Source organism: Meriones unguiculatus, chromosome 20 (genome assembly GCF_030254825.1).
Source record: "Meriones unguiculatus strain TT.TT164.6M chromosome 20, Bangor_MerUng_6.1, whole genome shotgun sequence".
NCBI classification, from domain to species: domain Eukaryota; kingdom Metazoa; phylum Chordata; class Mammalia; order Rodentia; family Muridae; genus Meriones; species Meriones unguiculatus.
The window spans coordinates 13,993,915-14,009,791 of NC_083367.1; the positions used below are offsets into that span (position 1 = coordinate 13,993,915).

The 15,877-nt window shown below is 38.5% G+C and overlaps 2 protein-coding genes across 9 annotated transcripts in view; one reads left to right on the top strand and one right to left on the bottom strand.

Moving 5' to 3' along the window:
* The window catches only part of Orc3 (origin recognition complex subunit 3), a 53,719-nt gene extending 45,863 nt beyond the window's left edge, over nt 1-7,856 (bottom strand). For 2 of the 7 annotated variants that reach the window (XM_021642681.2, XM_021642680.2), the window contains exons 1-3: nt 7,791-7,856; nt 4,063-4,117; nt 1,121-1,218 (exon numbers count right to left, since the gene is read on the bottom strand). In XM_021642681.2, the coding sequence (XP_021498356.1) occupies nt 1,121-1,218; nt 4,063-4,117; nt 7,791-7,814 (177 nt within the window). In that variant the 5' untranslated portion in view covers nt 7,815-7,856. Of the gene's footprint in view, nt 1-1,120; nt 1,219-4,062; nt 4,118-7,678 lie in introns of those variants that run through there. The other 5 variants (XM_060373447.1, XM_060373450.1, XM_060373449.1 and 2 more) reach the window with 5 other exon arrangements.
* Nucleotides 7,857-7,863: 7 nt separating this feature from the next.
* Nucleotides 7,864-15,877, top strand: part of Rars2 (arginyl-tRNA synthetase 2, mitochondrial) — a 65,021-nt gene continuing 57,007 nt past the window's right edge. For both annotated transcript variants that reach the window (XM_021642686.2, XM_021642687.2), the window contains exons 1-2: nt 7,864-7,951; nt 11,078-11,151. In XM_021642686.2, the coding sequence (XP_021498361.1) occupies nt 7,916-7,951; nt 11,078-11,151 (110 nt within the window). In that variant the 5' untranslated portion in view covers nt 7,864-7,915. The remainder of the gene's footprint in view (nt 7,952-11,077; nt 11,152-15,877) is intronic.

The window sequence follows — 15,877 nt, forward strand, 5'->3', positions numbered from 1 at the left end:
GGTATACCTCACGTCTCTGGAGATTACTGCTTTGGATTAATTTGCACCACTGTGAAAGTCAGAGGATAAAGGAGGTGGTACTGGTAAGGGACTATATGAAACCCATCCCAAAGTTTGGGAGAGCTGAATTTACATAAAAGGGGGAATGTTTCTAATATAACTCAGAAGCCAACCCAGCTAGTGGAAGGCTAGAAGACTGTGATGTCAGGAACACAGGTCACGGGATATCACGACAATCTAGCCTAAGAAATGAAAACAGGAGCTTTGGAGGTTTGTCAGCAGTCCCAACAGACAACTGCGGCTCTGTTCCCAGGGGGCGGTTTACAACGACCTTGTGAACTGCAACTCCAGTGAATTCAATGCTCTCCTGGCCTCTGAAGACACCTGTCCTCATGTGCACTCACAAACACAAATAATTAAAAATAAAATAAATCTTAAGACAAAAAGAAAATCTAGAAGACAGCCTAGGTTGGAGACCATAATCTCAAGTTTATCTCCAAGAACTACATGGAAAACATCAATGAGAAAGTGAAGTGTAAAGTAACAAAGACAGGTGGGAAACAGCTGGGAGAACGGCCCGGTGTAAATGCACATGTTGTGCAAGCATAAGGACCTGAATCACAGCTCCCAGCACCCACATAAAAGCTCTGTGTAGCTCTTATTCAAAACCAAAGCACTAGCAGCGTACTGCTTAAGCAAAAGAAGCTGTTGTCACCGGAGTTCTTCCTATACTCAAGACAGTCACTACCTGAACACGCAGTAAGTTCTAGGCCAGCCTGAGACAGTGCTAAAACTGTCTCAAGAAGAAACCAAAACAAACAAAGCTGGATGCTAGCCCAAATTTAGGAAAGGCTTCACTTCAGACTTGTGCAACTTCTTAACTGAATTTAAGAGTGTCACCACAGTAAAGTTCTTTGCCTCACAACTATCATGTTCCAGTAATGAAGGCTAGGCTTAACATTTAGAACATGACACCTTATTTCCTTTGAGGTATACAGATTGTGTTTGAATGTTATTTCTCATTTTCTATGTATACTAACTCAGCACTAGAGATAAGAGAAGTAACAAATACAAGGTTTATAGTATTGTATTACAGAAATATAAAAAGGAAATTATTCACCTCTGTTTCAGATTTCATCCGTTGCCACAGCAAGTGATATGTTTCAAATCGAAGTTTACTGTCCTCAGACTCAAGTTTCTCATGATTAAAATAGTCCTCTTAAAAAAAAAAGGAAAAAAAAAAAGAAACCCCAGAAAGTCAATTTATTTTTGATACAAAATTAAGAGACTGAATTACAGAGACATACAGCATGGGGCAGGGATGTCAAAACATTGTCTACATATCAAAAAAACCACTTATCTATATATACATTTGGAGAAAAATAATGTACTTTCTTTTTTGTAGTTAATTTTATGACTCATTTTTACCAATTAAAAAGGATATATTTTAATTTTTAAAATTAAAAATGTAAAAATTCTATTCCTTACTAATGAATCTCTAAGCTTTTATATACTGAGTTTTCAGGTCAAGGTAGAAACACACATTAATATTTTTATCCACATCTTCATCTTCTTTACCTTTTATTACTTTCAACTCTTCTCTATTCAGTAATTTTTGATTCTGTTTTTATACCATTGACATAGTTTAGTCCAGTCTTTAATGTGCATTAATTTTTATAATTCACTTTTATTAAAAATATTCATGCATTTCCAAGAAAGACAAGGGAGAGTGTTGAATCCTCTTGCCTGGAGCTAACAACAGGTGCTTGCTGGCTGCCCTGTGGGTGCTGGGAATCAACCCCACTCCCTCTAGAAAAACAGCCAGTGCTCCTAATAACTGAGTCATCTCTGTCCTAATGAGTATTATTTTATATTCTTTTTCTTATTTTTGTTTTTTTTAAGTTTTTCAAGACAGAGTTTCTCATTGCAATAGAATCATGGCTGTCCTGGCACTCCCTCTGTAGACCTGGCTGGCCCAAAACTCACAGAGATCTGCCTGCCTGTTACTGCTGAGTATTGAAATTAAAGGTGTGCACCTCCATGGCCGGCTTATTTTATAGTCATTCTTATTTTATAATCTTTTAAAAGTGTTTACTCCAGTTGTTTGAAAATATTTTTATTTTATGGTCTTGAAAAATTTTAAACCATGTTTATCAAGAAATATATTATTTTGAAAATCTAATAAATATATACCCAGCAGATATAAAAATAAAAGTCCTTCCCATAAAACAACTTTTATTTTTATTCTATAGCAGCATATATGTTCTATTTCACAGACCACTAAAGTAATTTCATAACTTGTAAGGGGTTATGACCTCCAATTTGGAAAAATCAGAAATTTACTCATTTATTGACTACTCTGCCTTTCCGCCATTGACCTGTGATGCTTTTAGTTAAACATCATTTTCTGAACTTTTATATTTTGTTCTACTGTTCAATTCTATTTCTATAACAATTTTTCTCCTACTGCCATCAAACAATTTTGTTATTTGAGTAAAACAAAAACATGGGGCTGGAGGGGTGGCCTCCCAATAAAAACACTTGCTTCTCTTGGGTTTGATTCTCAGATTCCACGTAATGGTTCAACCATCTGCAGCCATACTCCCTGGGAAACTATTCTTTGGCCTCAGCATTAGGCACCAGCCATGTAATGGACACACATACACACAGGCAAAAATACATAAATAAAAATTAAAAATACTAAGGAAAAAAAGCCACATTATGAAATTAATAGTGATCGTGGCATGTCTCAAAAATAACCAACACTGGTTTACTAACTGGATAAAACTGATCTGGTAAAAATGAAAAAAAAAAATCTTTAAAATGGATTTAAAAATCTATATCCAAGCCAAAGATGAATGCAAACCCAGCACCCAGCAAAAGTATCCCAAGTCAGACTATAGTTTAGGCACTAAATTACTAGCTATATTTACTTGAAAATCGTATTTTAAAACATTAGTGGCCTGTTACACTCAAACATTTTATGTTCCTTGCAATTTCCTACTTTCCTCCACATTCATACTTCCTTCAATCAAGTATTTTGTGTTCCTTAGTTTTCTGTTTACTTCAACATTTCTTCCTCTGTGACAGAGCTGCAGATGGAGCTTCCCCTCACCTCAGCTTCTACTTGAGTGTGTGTGTGAGCAGCCCTAGCACTGCAGCCACCAGTCTTTCTTCTTAGACTCTTTTCCCAGTTTGACCAACTGTTTTGTTAGATGTGCAGGCTTCCATGATACACTTGCAAGTGGGAGAATTTACCAGTTTTTGCTTAGGGTTATACCTAAATCATTTCTAGTCAGAGGACCTATTACAAACCAAACCCCTCCTTCTCTTATCAATCTTCTTCAAGTATGAAAGTCAGGGAGGGTAACTGCTAAAAAGTGTAATTTATTTTCCTCACCTCCACCCCTTACAATCAGTCAGTATCTTAAACATTTTCATACGGTAACAATACCTGTTAGTCTTAGGCCAGCACAATGAAAGAAAAATTAAAAATTCTAAAACAAAGCTCAAATTATACTGCTACACACATGAAATGCAAATATTACAAACTGTAAATAATGTCATGTTATTACTGAAATCCAACATAAAAAGTTCTATGCAAACATCTGTCTCACATTAAAAGGTATCATAAGCAATGATTAGACCATAGGGTCTAAACTCACAAAGGATAGGTTCAAATCCCAGCTCTATGATGTTACATTATAATACTGGGCCAGCTCTATTGTCTTGGTATCCACATATATGTTAATGAGGATAATATTACACCCCTCAATGTTTGCGGAGGAAATTAAACAAACTAAAATACTTAGAACAGTCCACCACATAATAAATGCTTTAATATACTACCAAATGTATCTGTTATAATTACAATGCTGGCAGTTTCAGAGGACACTGCCTGGTATGTGTCTTTCTTATATAATGAAGGAATAAACCCTTAATTTTCTTTAAGCTGTTTCTGGTAAACTCAACCCCCTCCAACATTAAAGATTGCTCATGATCACTTAAGTTTAAGAAGATCTAGGGGAAGAAATCAACAAATTAGATATTAACATCCTTTACCTATTGGCACAGAGATCTTTCTTTTTTTGAAGTCTGGCTTAAACACAAAACAACCCTATTTAAAAAAGAAAGAGGGGAGGGAGAAATAAAGCATAAAGTTAAATTAGGCAAAGAGCAGACAAATCTAATTACTGAAATGCTTCATGAATAAACAAATTCTTTATAAGGTTAAGTTGGGGTGTGAGATACTTCTTTCAATTTCTAAGAAAACATATCACTTTTCTTTGGAATACAGAAGGGAAATTTTCTTGAACAATTATCCATTTCCTTCTACTCAGTCCCATAAGTTGTTCTTGTCTTTAGGACTGTTCTAAGATGCAGACCAATTTTTTAAAGTTCAAGTTTCATAAAACTTAGAAGGGAAATAACACTAATACTGTACATTAAAATAAAAATTAAGTTAAAACACCCATTACAAAAAGATTTTTGTTTAATTAACTTTAAGCATCTACAACCAGGATGTGAGGAGATAATTTTGACTCTTTTTTCATTTGACATGTTTTCTCAATTAAAAAACTCCTTTCCTTTTATCCATTTCAGCTTGGCTTAAAACTCATTGCTGGTATCTGCAATCCAGCTGAGGAAAGTGAGCTGTCCTGACTGAGGCTAGCCCACAGGGCTGGAGCTAACTGTATAAAGCAGGCTAGCCTCAATCAGGACAGCTCACTTTCCTCAGGTGGATTACAGATACCAGCAAGGTTTACACATTTGTAATCTGAGTACCTGTGGAAACAAAAGAATCAAGAGTTCAAAATCAGCCAGGCATGGTCGTGCATGCTTGTCTGTACTCCCAGCACTCAGGGAGGAAGAGGCAGGTGGATCTCCCTGAAGAGAAACTCAGTCTTGAAAAACAGAAAACCGACCAGAGATTTCAAAGTCATCTTCCCTTACATGCCTTTACAGCCAGCTTAGGCATGCAGCCCAACCAAATCAAACAAACCAGGCCTTCATTCTCTTGTGGAAGACCCTACTGGATCTTCTCACCAGAAATGCTTCTCCTGAGATTTTATTACTCAAACATCTTTGCTTTGTCCCCTGATAAATTGTGAGAATATTTACAGTACGGATGTATTTTCTAACTGACTTCTCAATGTTTATGACAGTACTAGCAAACACATTAGAAGATCAGTACACAGAATGAATAGAAACTTGCTAAGTAATTTTCCTGGCAATTTTCTAGCTACAATAAGTTTCCTACTATTGCATCTGACTACTGAAACTTAGCTCCTACATTTCTAGTTGTGGTGTATTCTGCCAAAATGAAAGTTACATTTCATGGATATTCTATTAAGGTTTCCATTACATAGAAAATGAAGATCATAGACTGTTGTTAGACAGCTTTGCAAACTATAAAGTGGCCATTTGGATTTCATGTTCCAAATTAAGCTGTACCTTATATTCTTATATTTGCCACTAGTAAAGCTATGTGAATTACTTGTAGATATTTTTAAGAAGTGCATGGTATTCTGACAAGCCTATTACTGCGTCCTTTCCATATAGACCTGTTGCAACAAACATAAAATGTTCTAGAATAGATAGTGATATAATGAATACTAGCCCAAGAAAATGAATATAAGCAATGAACATTAATATAAATAATGAGTATTAATATGGTTAACCACTTTAGACTAGGCCATCAGTCAAAAACTACGAAGTTTAAGAAGAAAAATAAATTAAAAGGTTTGTGAGTTCCTGACAATTTTTCTTAAAAATTTCTTGTTTATATAAGATTTATTTCATAATCATTTATCAACAGATATTTCTGTTATAAGGCAAAAAATTGCTTTCTGAAAAGATACCTTCTGTATGTTTTACAGAAGTAATGTCTTCCTGGAAAAAAAAATTGTAATTTTCTGGAAGTTTTGTCCAAGGCTGGGGATGCAGCTCAGTGGTAGAGCACTTGTTTAGTGTGCACAAAGCCTACAGTGTTATACCCAGCACCAGAAGAGAAAAAGAAATGGGGTTTTATGCAACAAACAGGATTAGGAGTTAGGGCACTTAATACACCGGGAACTTTGTAGCCAAGGAAAAATAAAAATAGATGTCGACCTAATAGAAATACTAGTTCAGTTAAATCTGTTTTTCTAGCATCAGCTAGTCAGTCCTTTAAAATCTTTAACTAGGACTTGGGTGTGGTGGTGTAGCGCTTGGTAGGCATAGGCAGGCAGGTGAATTCAAGGCCAGACTGGTCTACATAGACAGCTGCAAATCAATAAAAGTCAAAAAGAGAGACGTGTCTCCAAATATACAAATTAAACCATAGTGTTTTTTTCTCTTTGAAATGCAGTCTATGAAAGCATCATTTGTCATAGACCCTTTTAAACAAAATTAAATATTTGATACATTGTTTCCTTTCTTTACCACACTTCTTAATTATCAGTCAGGGACATACTGTTTGTAAAGTGTCTCCATTTTGGTTGAACTGTGATAATTGCTTTAACTGTAGTAATTTGGTTTTTTGAACTAAAGTAACTTGCTTCTATATTCCTGTCTTCACTGTTCCATCTACTCTCAGAAGTGCTCAGGTAGAAAAGTGTTTATCTATCACTTAAAACTCATGAGCGGAGCCATATCCCTGGTTACCTCCAGCAATCTAATGTACTGTGGGTCAAAAATGAGAACATTTCCGTCTCCTTCAGCGCACGCATTCTGTGGAAACTTTGAAGGGGTTCACTCGGACGCATCGTGGGCCAGAAATCTCCTCACCGCCTCTGCCATGCTGCTGCCTGCCTATGATGTTAATATTACCTCTATGATTCTCCTATAAAAAGGGCAATTCAGCCAGGCAGTGGTGGCACACTTAGAAGGCAGAGGCAGGTGAATTCTCTGGGGCCAGCCTGGTCTACAGTGACTTCCGGTACAGCAGGGCTACACAGAGAAACCCTATTTCGGGACGGGGGGGGGGGGAGACAATGCAGTGGCCCCTTGACATAGCAGCATAGTCCAGCAGAACTTTCTTTAACATAATCATCAAAAAACTGCAGTGTTTGGTATCCTTGAAGTATGGCTGGTGCTGATGGTAAACCTAATTTCAAGTTATCTTAATTCAAACATAACTAGCCACAGGCGGCTACAGGTCCACACAGGCCTAGGGTTCCTCCTCTTAGCCATCCAGGTAGTCCACGATCCCCTAAACAGACATCTGAAAAATTACATCTTTGTTCTTGCTTTTCCTAAAGCCCCTTTCTCCACTCTCCGGTTACACAGATTTTTCGGTTTAATGCGCCATTTTACTTGTACATTCTAAGGCAAAGAGCATGGAACTTGCTAACGCTTTATTTCCCGCCAAGATTCTTATTTTTCAGATCTTAGCCAAACTGTCACTTTCTCCAAGAGCTTCGCTGGTCTCCTAGCAATTTTGGTTAGTCCCTTGCTAATACTTAGGCAACTCAAGTCTGTATTAATATTTATTAATATTAGTTAATTAACTTAAGTCCTTATTAATATTGCTGAGTACCGAAAGCTAGTTTGTTAACGTCTACATTTCGGTAACTACATGCACAATGTGTACTTATTGGGGGAAAAGCGGGAAGAGCGGAAGAACGCCCCAAATTCTTGAGGCACCCTAGGCACCACGGCCTAGTTAACCAAAGCAAAGTTGGCTTCGAACCCGGACCTGGGCAAGTCGCCTCGTTCTGCTCTTCCCGGAGCCGTACCCGATGCCCATCAAACCTCAGCCTCGCCGGGCTTCCCAGAGGGCCGTCGGGGCGAGCGCCACCCCTACGTACCTTGGACACGGAGGAGGTGGCCATAGTCCGCGGCTCGTGCGCCTGCGCACTGCGCGCTTCCGTGCGACCTTGCGGAAGCAGAGGCGACTTCCGGCGCGGAGGCGGGGCGCGCAGAGGAAGGCAGCATGGCGTGTGGCTTCCGTAGGTCGATCGCCTGTCAGGTACTGTGGCGAGCCGCCAGCCCGCGGCAGCCGGGGCCGGGGGGCGCAGCCTCGGCCCGCCCTGCCAGCGTCCTGAGCTGCGAAGGCCAGCGGAGTGGGAAGGCCGAGTTGTTTTAGGCAGTTCTGGAAAATGGTGCATTTGCTACTTAGGCAGTACTATAGGAATTAAGCTCTGGCTTATACCGATGACCTTAATGTATAATCGTGTATGTCTGAGTTTGTATGTTTCTTCATGAGAAGAGGCTGGAGGTTGGGTGTGTTTCCCTTAGTCACTATCCGCCCTTTCTTTTTCTTTCTTTTATTTGTTTATTTATTTGCATTTTAGTTTTTGATTTTTATCACTTATTACAATTTACTCAATTTGTATACCGGCTGTGGTCCCTCCCTCTACTCCGCCTTCTCCCCCTAAGCCCCTCCCCTAGTCCACTGATAGGGCAGGTCCTCCTTCCCCTTCTATTTGACCCTAACCTATCAGCTCTCATCAGCACTGTCTGCATAGTCTTCCTCTGTGGCCTGGGCAGGCTGCACCCCCCAGGGGGAGGTGATCCTAGAGCCTGTTACTGAGTTCATGCCAAAGAAAGCCCCTGCTCCCCTTACTAGGGACCCCACTTGGATACTGAGTCTATGGGCTACATCTGAACATGGGTTTTAGGGCCTCTCCATGCATTGTCCTTGGTTGGGGTATCAGTCTCTGCAGGGGTCCCAAAGCTCACTTTTTTTTCTCTGTTGGTCTCTCTTTGGAGCTCCTGTCCCGTCCAGGTCTTTCTGTCTCCCCGCTTTCATAAAATTCCATGCCCTCTGCCCGCCTTGTTTTCTGAGGCTGGTTTTCTCCCTCAACCTGGAATTTAGCTAGGTTGCCTAAGCCAGAGAGCTCCCGGATATAATGGTGCTTCTGGTGTTAGCGGAGATCGTTGCCTGGAGGCAGGCGAAGAATTGACTGGGACAGCAGACCAAAATACACGAAATACAGAAGACTAAGAGGCAGAAAATGAAACAGTGTTCTTGTGAAGGCCTCCAGAATGGGAGTTGGGGAGTCTGCCTGGGTCCTGGCAGTTGTCTCAAGGTTTCACTAATGGATGTGCATGTCCTTCCCGCACTCCAGGGAGATGATCACAGGCTAGAATGCACTGCTTGCTAAATTAGGGAAGTGTTCATGCTTTGAAGCCCTTTTCTGTATCTTTTTTTTATGACTTTTTTATTATTTTTATTAATTACAGTTTATTCCCTTTGTATCCCACCTGTTGATCCCTTCCTCTTCCCCTCCCAATCCACCCACTCTCCCTCTTCTCACCCATCTGATCCTAGTCTATCAGGCCTCATCAGGAGTGGTTGCATTGTCTTCTTCTGTGGCCTGGTACCTTCCCTGAGAGGGAGGTGATCAAAGAGCAGGTCAATCAGTTTATGTCAGAGACAGTCTCTGTTCCCATTACTAGGGTACCTACTTGGACACTGAGCTGCCATGGTCTGTATCTGTTCAGGGGTTCTAGGTTATCTCCATGCATGGTCCTTGGTTGGAGTATCAGTCTCACAAAAGATCCCTGTGCCCATAATTTTCAGTTCCATTGCTCTCCTTGTGGAGCTCCTGTCCCCTCCAGGTCTTACTAACTCCCCCTTCTTTCATATGATTCCCTGCACTCTGCCCAAAGTTTGGCTATAAGTCTCAGCATCTGCTTTGATACTCTGCAGGGTCAAGTCTTTCAGAGGCCCTTTGTGGTAGGCTCCTGTCCTGTTCCCTGTTTTCCCCCTCTTCTGATGTCCATCCTGTTTGCCTTTCTGAATGAGGATTGAGCATCTCACCCAGAGTCCTCCTTCTGGTGGACTTTAGGTATACAGATTTTAGTATGTTTATCCTATATTATATGTCTAGTATCCACTTATAAGTTAGTATATATCATGTGTGTCTTTCTGCATCTGGGATACCTCAGTCAGGATGATCTTTTCTAGGTCCCACCTGCAAATTTCATGATTTCCTTGTTTTTAATTGCTGAGTAGTATTCCACTGTGTAAATGTACCACAATTTCTGTATCCATTCCTCAGTTGAGGGACATCTGGGTTGTTTCCAGCTTCTGGCTATTACAAATAAAGCTGCTATGAACATGGTTGAGAAAATGTCCTTACTGTATACTTGAGAATCTTTTGGATATATGCCTAGGAGTGCTATAGCTGGATCTCGAGGTAGCACTCTTCCTAATTTTCTGAGAAAGTGCCAGATTGATTTCCAAAGTGGTTGTATGAGTTTACATTCCCACCAGCAATGGAGGAGGATTCCCCTTTCTCCACATACTCCCCAGCATGTGTTTTCATTTGAGTGTTTGATCTTAGCCATTCTGATGGGTGTAAGGTGAAATTTCAGGTCATTTTAATTTGCATTTCCCTGATGACTAAGGATGTTGAGCATTTCTTTAAGTCTTTCTCTGCCATTTGATATTCCTCTGTTGAGAAGTCTCTGTTTAGCTCTGTATCCCATTTTTTAATTGGATTACTTGATTTTTTGCTGTTTAAATACTTGAGTTCTTTATATATTCTGGATATTAGCCCTCTGTCAGATACAGGGTTTGGTGAAAATCTTTTTCCAATCTGTATGCTGTCGTTTTGTTCTGGTGATAGTATCCTTTGCTTTATAGGAGCTTTTCAGTTTCGTGAGGTCCTATTTATTGATTTTTGCTGTGCTATTTATGTTCAGTTCAGGAAGTTGTCTCTTGTGCCAATGAGTTCAAGGCTCTTTCCCACTTTTTCTTCTAGGAGGTTTAGTGCGTCTGGTTTTATGTTGAAGTCTTTGATCCACTTGGACTTTAGTTTTGTGCAGGATGATAAATATGTATTTAATATAAATAATAGTAATAATTGATTGAAAGACACAAGGTCCTGCTTGCTACTCTATAATCTAACGATTATATCATTTAACCCCTGGCAACCACAAATCCTTACATCAGTCTGTTTTGTGTTGTCTATAATATCTGATAAATTGACTCATATTATACCTTCTTTATATGGGTTTTGCTTAGTGTGATATATTTGAAGTTCATTTATGTTAAGTGTCTTAATAGCATGCCTTTATTGCTGGTAATATTCCACTCACTCTTGAATAGATGTATCGACAGTTTTAACCATTTTTTTCTTTTTAGCTTTCCAGAGTATTGGATCTTCCACCAGAAAGCTTGATCAAGTCAATATCTGCAGTTCCAGTTTCAAAAAAAGAGTTAAGTATACTTGCAGTATTCTGAAATTGTTGGATTTGTTGGCAATCCAATTTTACTTAAGTCTTCAATTTACAGAGTAGTCCTTAAAGTTATGATTCATTATATTCAACTTAGTCCTATTTTAGGTATTCTGTTGTGGGTGAAATATCCTTTTGTTAATTATTTTCATGTTTGTTTATGCTAGCAATAATTATGTCAGACTTTAGGAAGGAGATTCTAATTTAACTGTTTAACAATAAAGAAATGAAAATGTGGTTATAATCTCAGCTTTTGGAGGAATTAAAGATTACATAATCATATGATGCTTGGGTACTATTGTACCATACTTCTTTGACACTTTGGTTGTCTTGTTTTTGTTTGTGATTTCACTTGGAGATTCTTAAGTGATAGAGAACTATTGTTTAGGACTGTAGAAGATCAGTAATGTTCTTTTAGATACAGAGAAAAAATATCTTTTTCTTTATTAGTTTGGTTATCCCAGTTGTTTATTAACAAATCAGCACTTGGATAAACTGCGGTCTACCCATGGTATAACCTTGGACTGCAAGGTCAATAATGTTCAAAGAAAAGAAACTCTATACTAAGCATAATTATTTTCCATATTATCTCTGGAACAATACATTAATAACTTCTTATAAAGCCTTTTACAAGGATTCAGGGTTAAGGAGTATTTACAGTATACAGAGGGTATGGAGGATAAATGAATAGAGCACAGGACTGTATGCAAGAGGCCTTGAGCTTATGGAGATTGTAGATCTCCAAGATACCTTTCAGTCAGTCCCCAAAGGATGGCTGCACTGTAAATATCAGTTAGTTAATAAGCTTTCCACATCATAAAACTTTTAGCTCTCGGGTTTTCAAAGATGGAATATAGGATTCTCAATATCATTATATCCTATGTTCCCTTAATTTTATTAGAACTTCCATGTGAGAAGAGTAGTCCTCTTTATGATATGGAAAAGAATAAATAGAAAGAGAAGGCACAGACTAGAGACCACTGATAAACTTACTATTTTTAGCTTTGAAAGAACTTGAAGTAGGGCTTGAGGTGATGGTGCACACCCTTAATCTCAGCACTCTGAAGTTGGACAGAATTATCTAGTCAGTTCAAGGCCAGGCTGGCCTACAGAGTGAATTCCAGGATAGGCCGGGTTATGTGGAATCCTGTCTCAAAAAACTAAAAAGGAAAGAAAGGGCTACTTTAAAGAATTTGTATCCTAGTCACCATCCATCATCCCTGCTTGGGGCCAATGGCCCCATTTGATAATGCTGGTAACTACTGGATTTGAACGCTGTTACATCTTTTTTAACGTTTGTTTTTCACCCTCTTACTGTTTTAAAGCAAAAAAGTGACAAGGAATCTAGTTAGAAAAATCAGGACACTTTCCCCTTGATTTTGAAATCATCCATACAAGATAGTTATTGACAACCATGCTGATTATGTCTATTAAAAGTTTTAAGTCTTTTTTTTATTAATGGCCAGACCAAGAATTGCTTCATGACTCTAGAAAGTCTCTTGGTGCCCAAGCTCAAAGCTATAGCATTTTTAAAAACAAAAGCATAATTACATCAGTGCTCAAGGTTTGTGTGTGTGTAGGCGTGCATCTGTAACTAGTAACATCTGATGCCTATGCAAGACCCAGAAATCTCTTCCATAAGATACGTGGTATGTTTGAACTGTGTCCAAGATCATGGACAGTCCAAGAAGTGGTACCAATGTGAATGGGCTGTTGTGGGTAGAAGGCTGAGAAGTGACCAGGTAGTCAGAAAATACCATTAGGACAGGATGGTGAACGTTAGTCATTTCATTGTCATTGTTTTATTTATATTTTATTTTATAATGTCCTACTGTTAATGGACACTTTGATTATTTTCAGTTTTATAATATTTTTACAGTTCATACAGAAGAATCATCTCTAAATACACAAAAGTTGTTTGTGGCTATATGATTAAAAGTTCCCTAAGAGGAGAAATAAATGAAGTCATTGTTCTCCATTATTTGACTGTCCTGCACTAGCTTTGTAGACCAGGCTGGCCTCAAAGTCACAGCGATCTGCTTGCCTCTGCTCCCCAGAGTGCTGGGATTACAGGCATGTGCACCGTGCCCAGCTAATTTTTTAAAAACTGTCTTTAGCAACTTATGACTCTTACTCTGAGTCTTTCTGGATCTTTGAGAGCCATGCCTGTAAGACTGTGGACATATTGTCTCTTATAAAGAATCCTACCTCTATATCAAGAAACTATAATTTAGTCTTTGATATATTCACTTCCTTATCATCACAATAATAGTAGAGCTCATTGCTTTTAGTTTTACTTTTTTTTTTTACTCTTAAAAATCTTTGTTTGGTGGGCGTGGTGGCACACACCTATAATTCCCAGCACTTCAGGAAGCAGAGGTAGGTAGAGCTCTGTGAGAGATAGGCCAGCCTGGTCTGCAAAGTGAGTCCAGGACAGCCAAGGCTACACAGAGAAACCCTGTCTCAAAAAACTAAAAAAAGAAAAAAGAAAAAAAAAATCGTTTGTTGTTTCAGTCCTAATTTGTTTTTTATTCCTGTTTGTTAAACTAATTTCTTTAGTTTCCCATAGATTGGTTCAAATACTTAACTAAATTATCAAAGTTCTTTGGTAAGGAAGAATACAATAAGTACATTGAAACCTTAAATGAATTTCAACAGTTAAATTTTATTTCAGAAAATGGAGTCATTATGTACCTAATAAAGAATAATCTTAGAAAGAAACAAAGGCACAATTTGCCAACCATTTTATTGTATAAAGGACAAAGAGAAAACTTTTGCAAGACACTAGTGTTGATAATATTTGATATTTTATTTGGTATCAGATCTATAACTAACATAATTTATAACCAAGGTGTCATTTCTCAATAACCCTATAAAGTAGATACCATTGTTATCATTTTATTGAGGTACCAAGAAATAGAGCAATGTTCAGAATTACACAGACATTGTTAGGTAAACTTGGATTTGTGATTACATCTCAAACATCAGTAAATAGATTTCTTGCTAAATTGCTCGGTAATGAAGTAAAACCCAGGAAATTGCTGGGCATGGTAGTGTATGCCTTTAATCCCAGAACTCCAGAGGCAGGAGGCCTGTCTCTGAGTTCAAAGCCAGCCTGGTCTACAGAGTGAGTCCCAGGATAGCCAGGGCTACACAGAGAAACTATGTCTTGAAACCCTGCCCCCCCCAAAAAAAAAATACCCAGGAAATTTCACTGTTTTTTTTTCATATATTTTTATTGTATTTATTTTTTATATCATAATTTAATTACAGTATTTCTCCTTTCCCTTTTCTTCTTCAAAATCCTCCCATGATTCCCTCTTTGTTCTCCTTCAATTTCATGCCTCCCCTTTTTTTACTCTTGTATAGCATAAAAATAAGTGTGGGTAGATATTTATTTATTTATTTATTTATTTATTCCTAGATATAGCCTGTTTAGTGGTATAGTGCTACCTGTATGTGTGGCTTTGGACTGTTTTGCATTGGACAACCAATCCATGTGTTCTTTCCTAGGGAAGGCCACCTCTCCTGCTCCCAGCTTTCCTCAGCTGCCTACAGTTCCTTGTATAGGTTGAGGCCTCATGGGGTTCTCTCTCTGTCCAGTTTGTCATGTCCATGGGTGTCCTCCTTATTCAGCCCATGTTTACTCAGTCATATTGGTGAGGCTTTCTGTGAGTAGCTTCTGACATTACTAGGAGACACAATCTCACAGCAAACTCTTTGACCTTCTATCTCTTACAGTCTTTTTGCCACATCTTCTGCAATGTTCCCTGAGCTTTAGGTACAGGAGTGTTTTGTAGATGTGTCCATTGGGACTGCATAAAATATGTTTTGATCATATTCTTTCTCCTACCCAATACTTCCCAGATCCTTTCCCATACTGATACTTGTCCAACTTTATGTTCTTTCCCTATCTCTCTAAAGATCAAAATTAAAACAAAAAGAAAACCAATAAGACAAAATACCAAAAGGAAACAAAAAGCTCACAAAAACCTCAGAGTCTGTTTTGTGTTGGCCAACTACTGGGCATGGGCCCCTACTCTGCATTGTCGTGATGTATCCAATGGCACTCCATTGGTGAAAACTGTATTTCTTGTCCCTTTCCCAGCAGGTATCATTTGCATACAGCTTCTTGTTAGCATTGGTATTAAGTTTTGTGATGTGATGTTGACCAGCTGTACAGGAATTTCTAGGTATTCTCCCATGCATATTCTTGTAAGTGAATGACACATGGGCTAGACAAGCAGTGCTCGAACTTGCCTCACTCTCTTTTCTAGTTCTCTGTTGAACATCAGAAGATGTCAATATATGTAGTTATGTAGTTATTTGTATAGTAATTAAAAGTGCCGTGTAACTTGAATTGTCACACCTACAGAAAAATCTATAGAGACAATATATGAGCCACTCTCAATGTGGTAGCCATCTAAACTATCAAGAATTGTCACACCTACAGAAACATCCATACAGACTCTATGACGAGCCACTCTCGATGTGGTAACCGTCCAAAGTATCAGATCTCTTTTCCAAGTCTTTTTTTCAAATCTTTTTTTTCCTTGTTAGAGTAGGAGAAGCTTCACAGTAGATGTCAAAAGTCTTTGGCCTTTCTGATGTGTTTATTAGTTGTTTTTAACTTGCCAGGTATCTCTGGCTGTTCCAGAGATGTAGAACCACACTTAGGTAATGTGCAAGAATTTATGAAATAACCAAA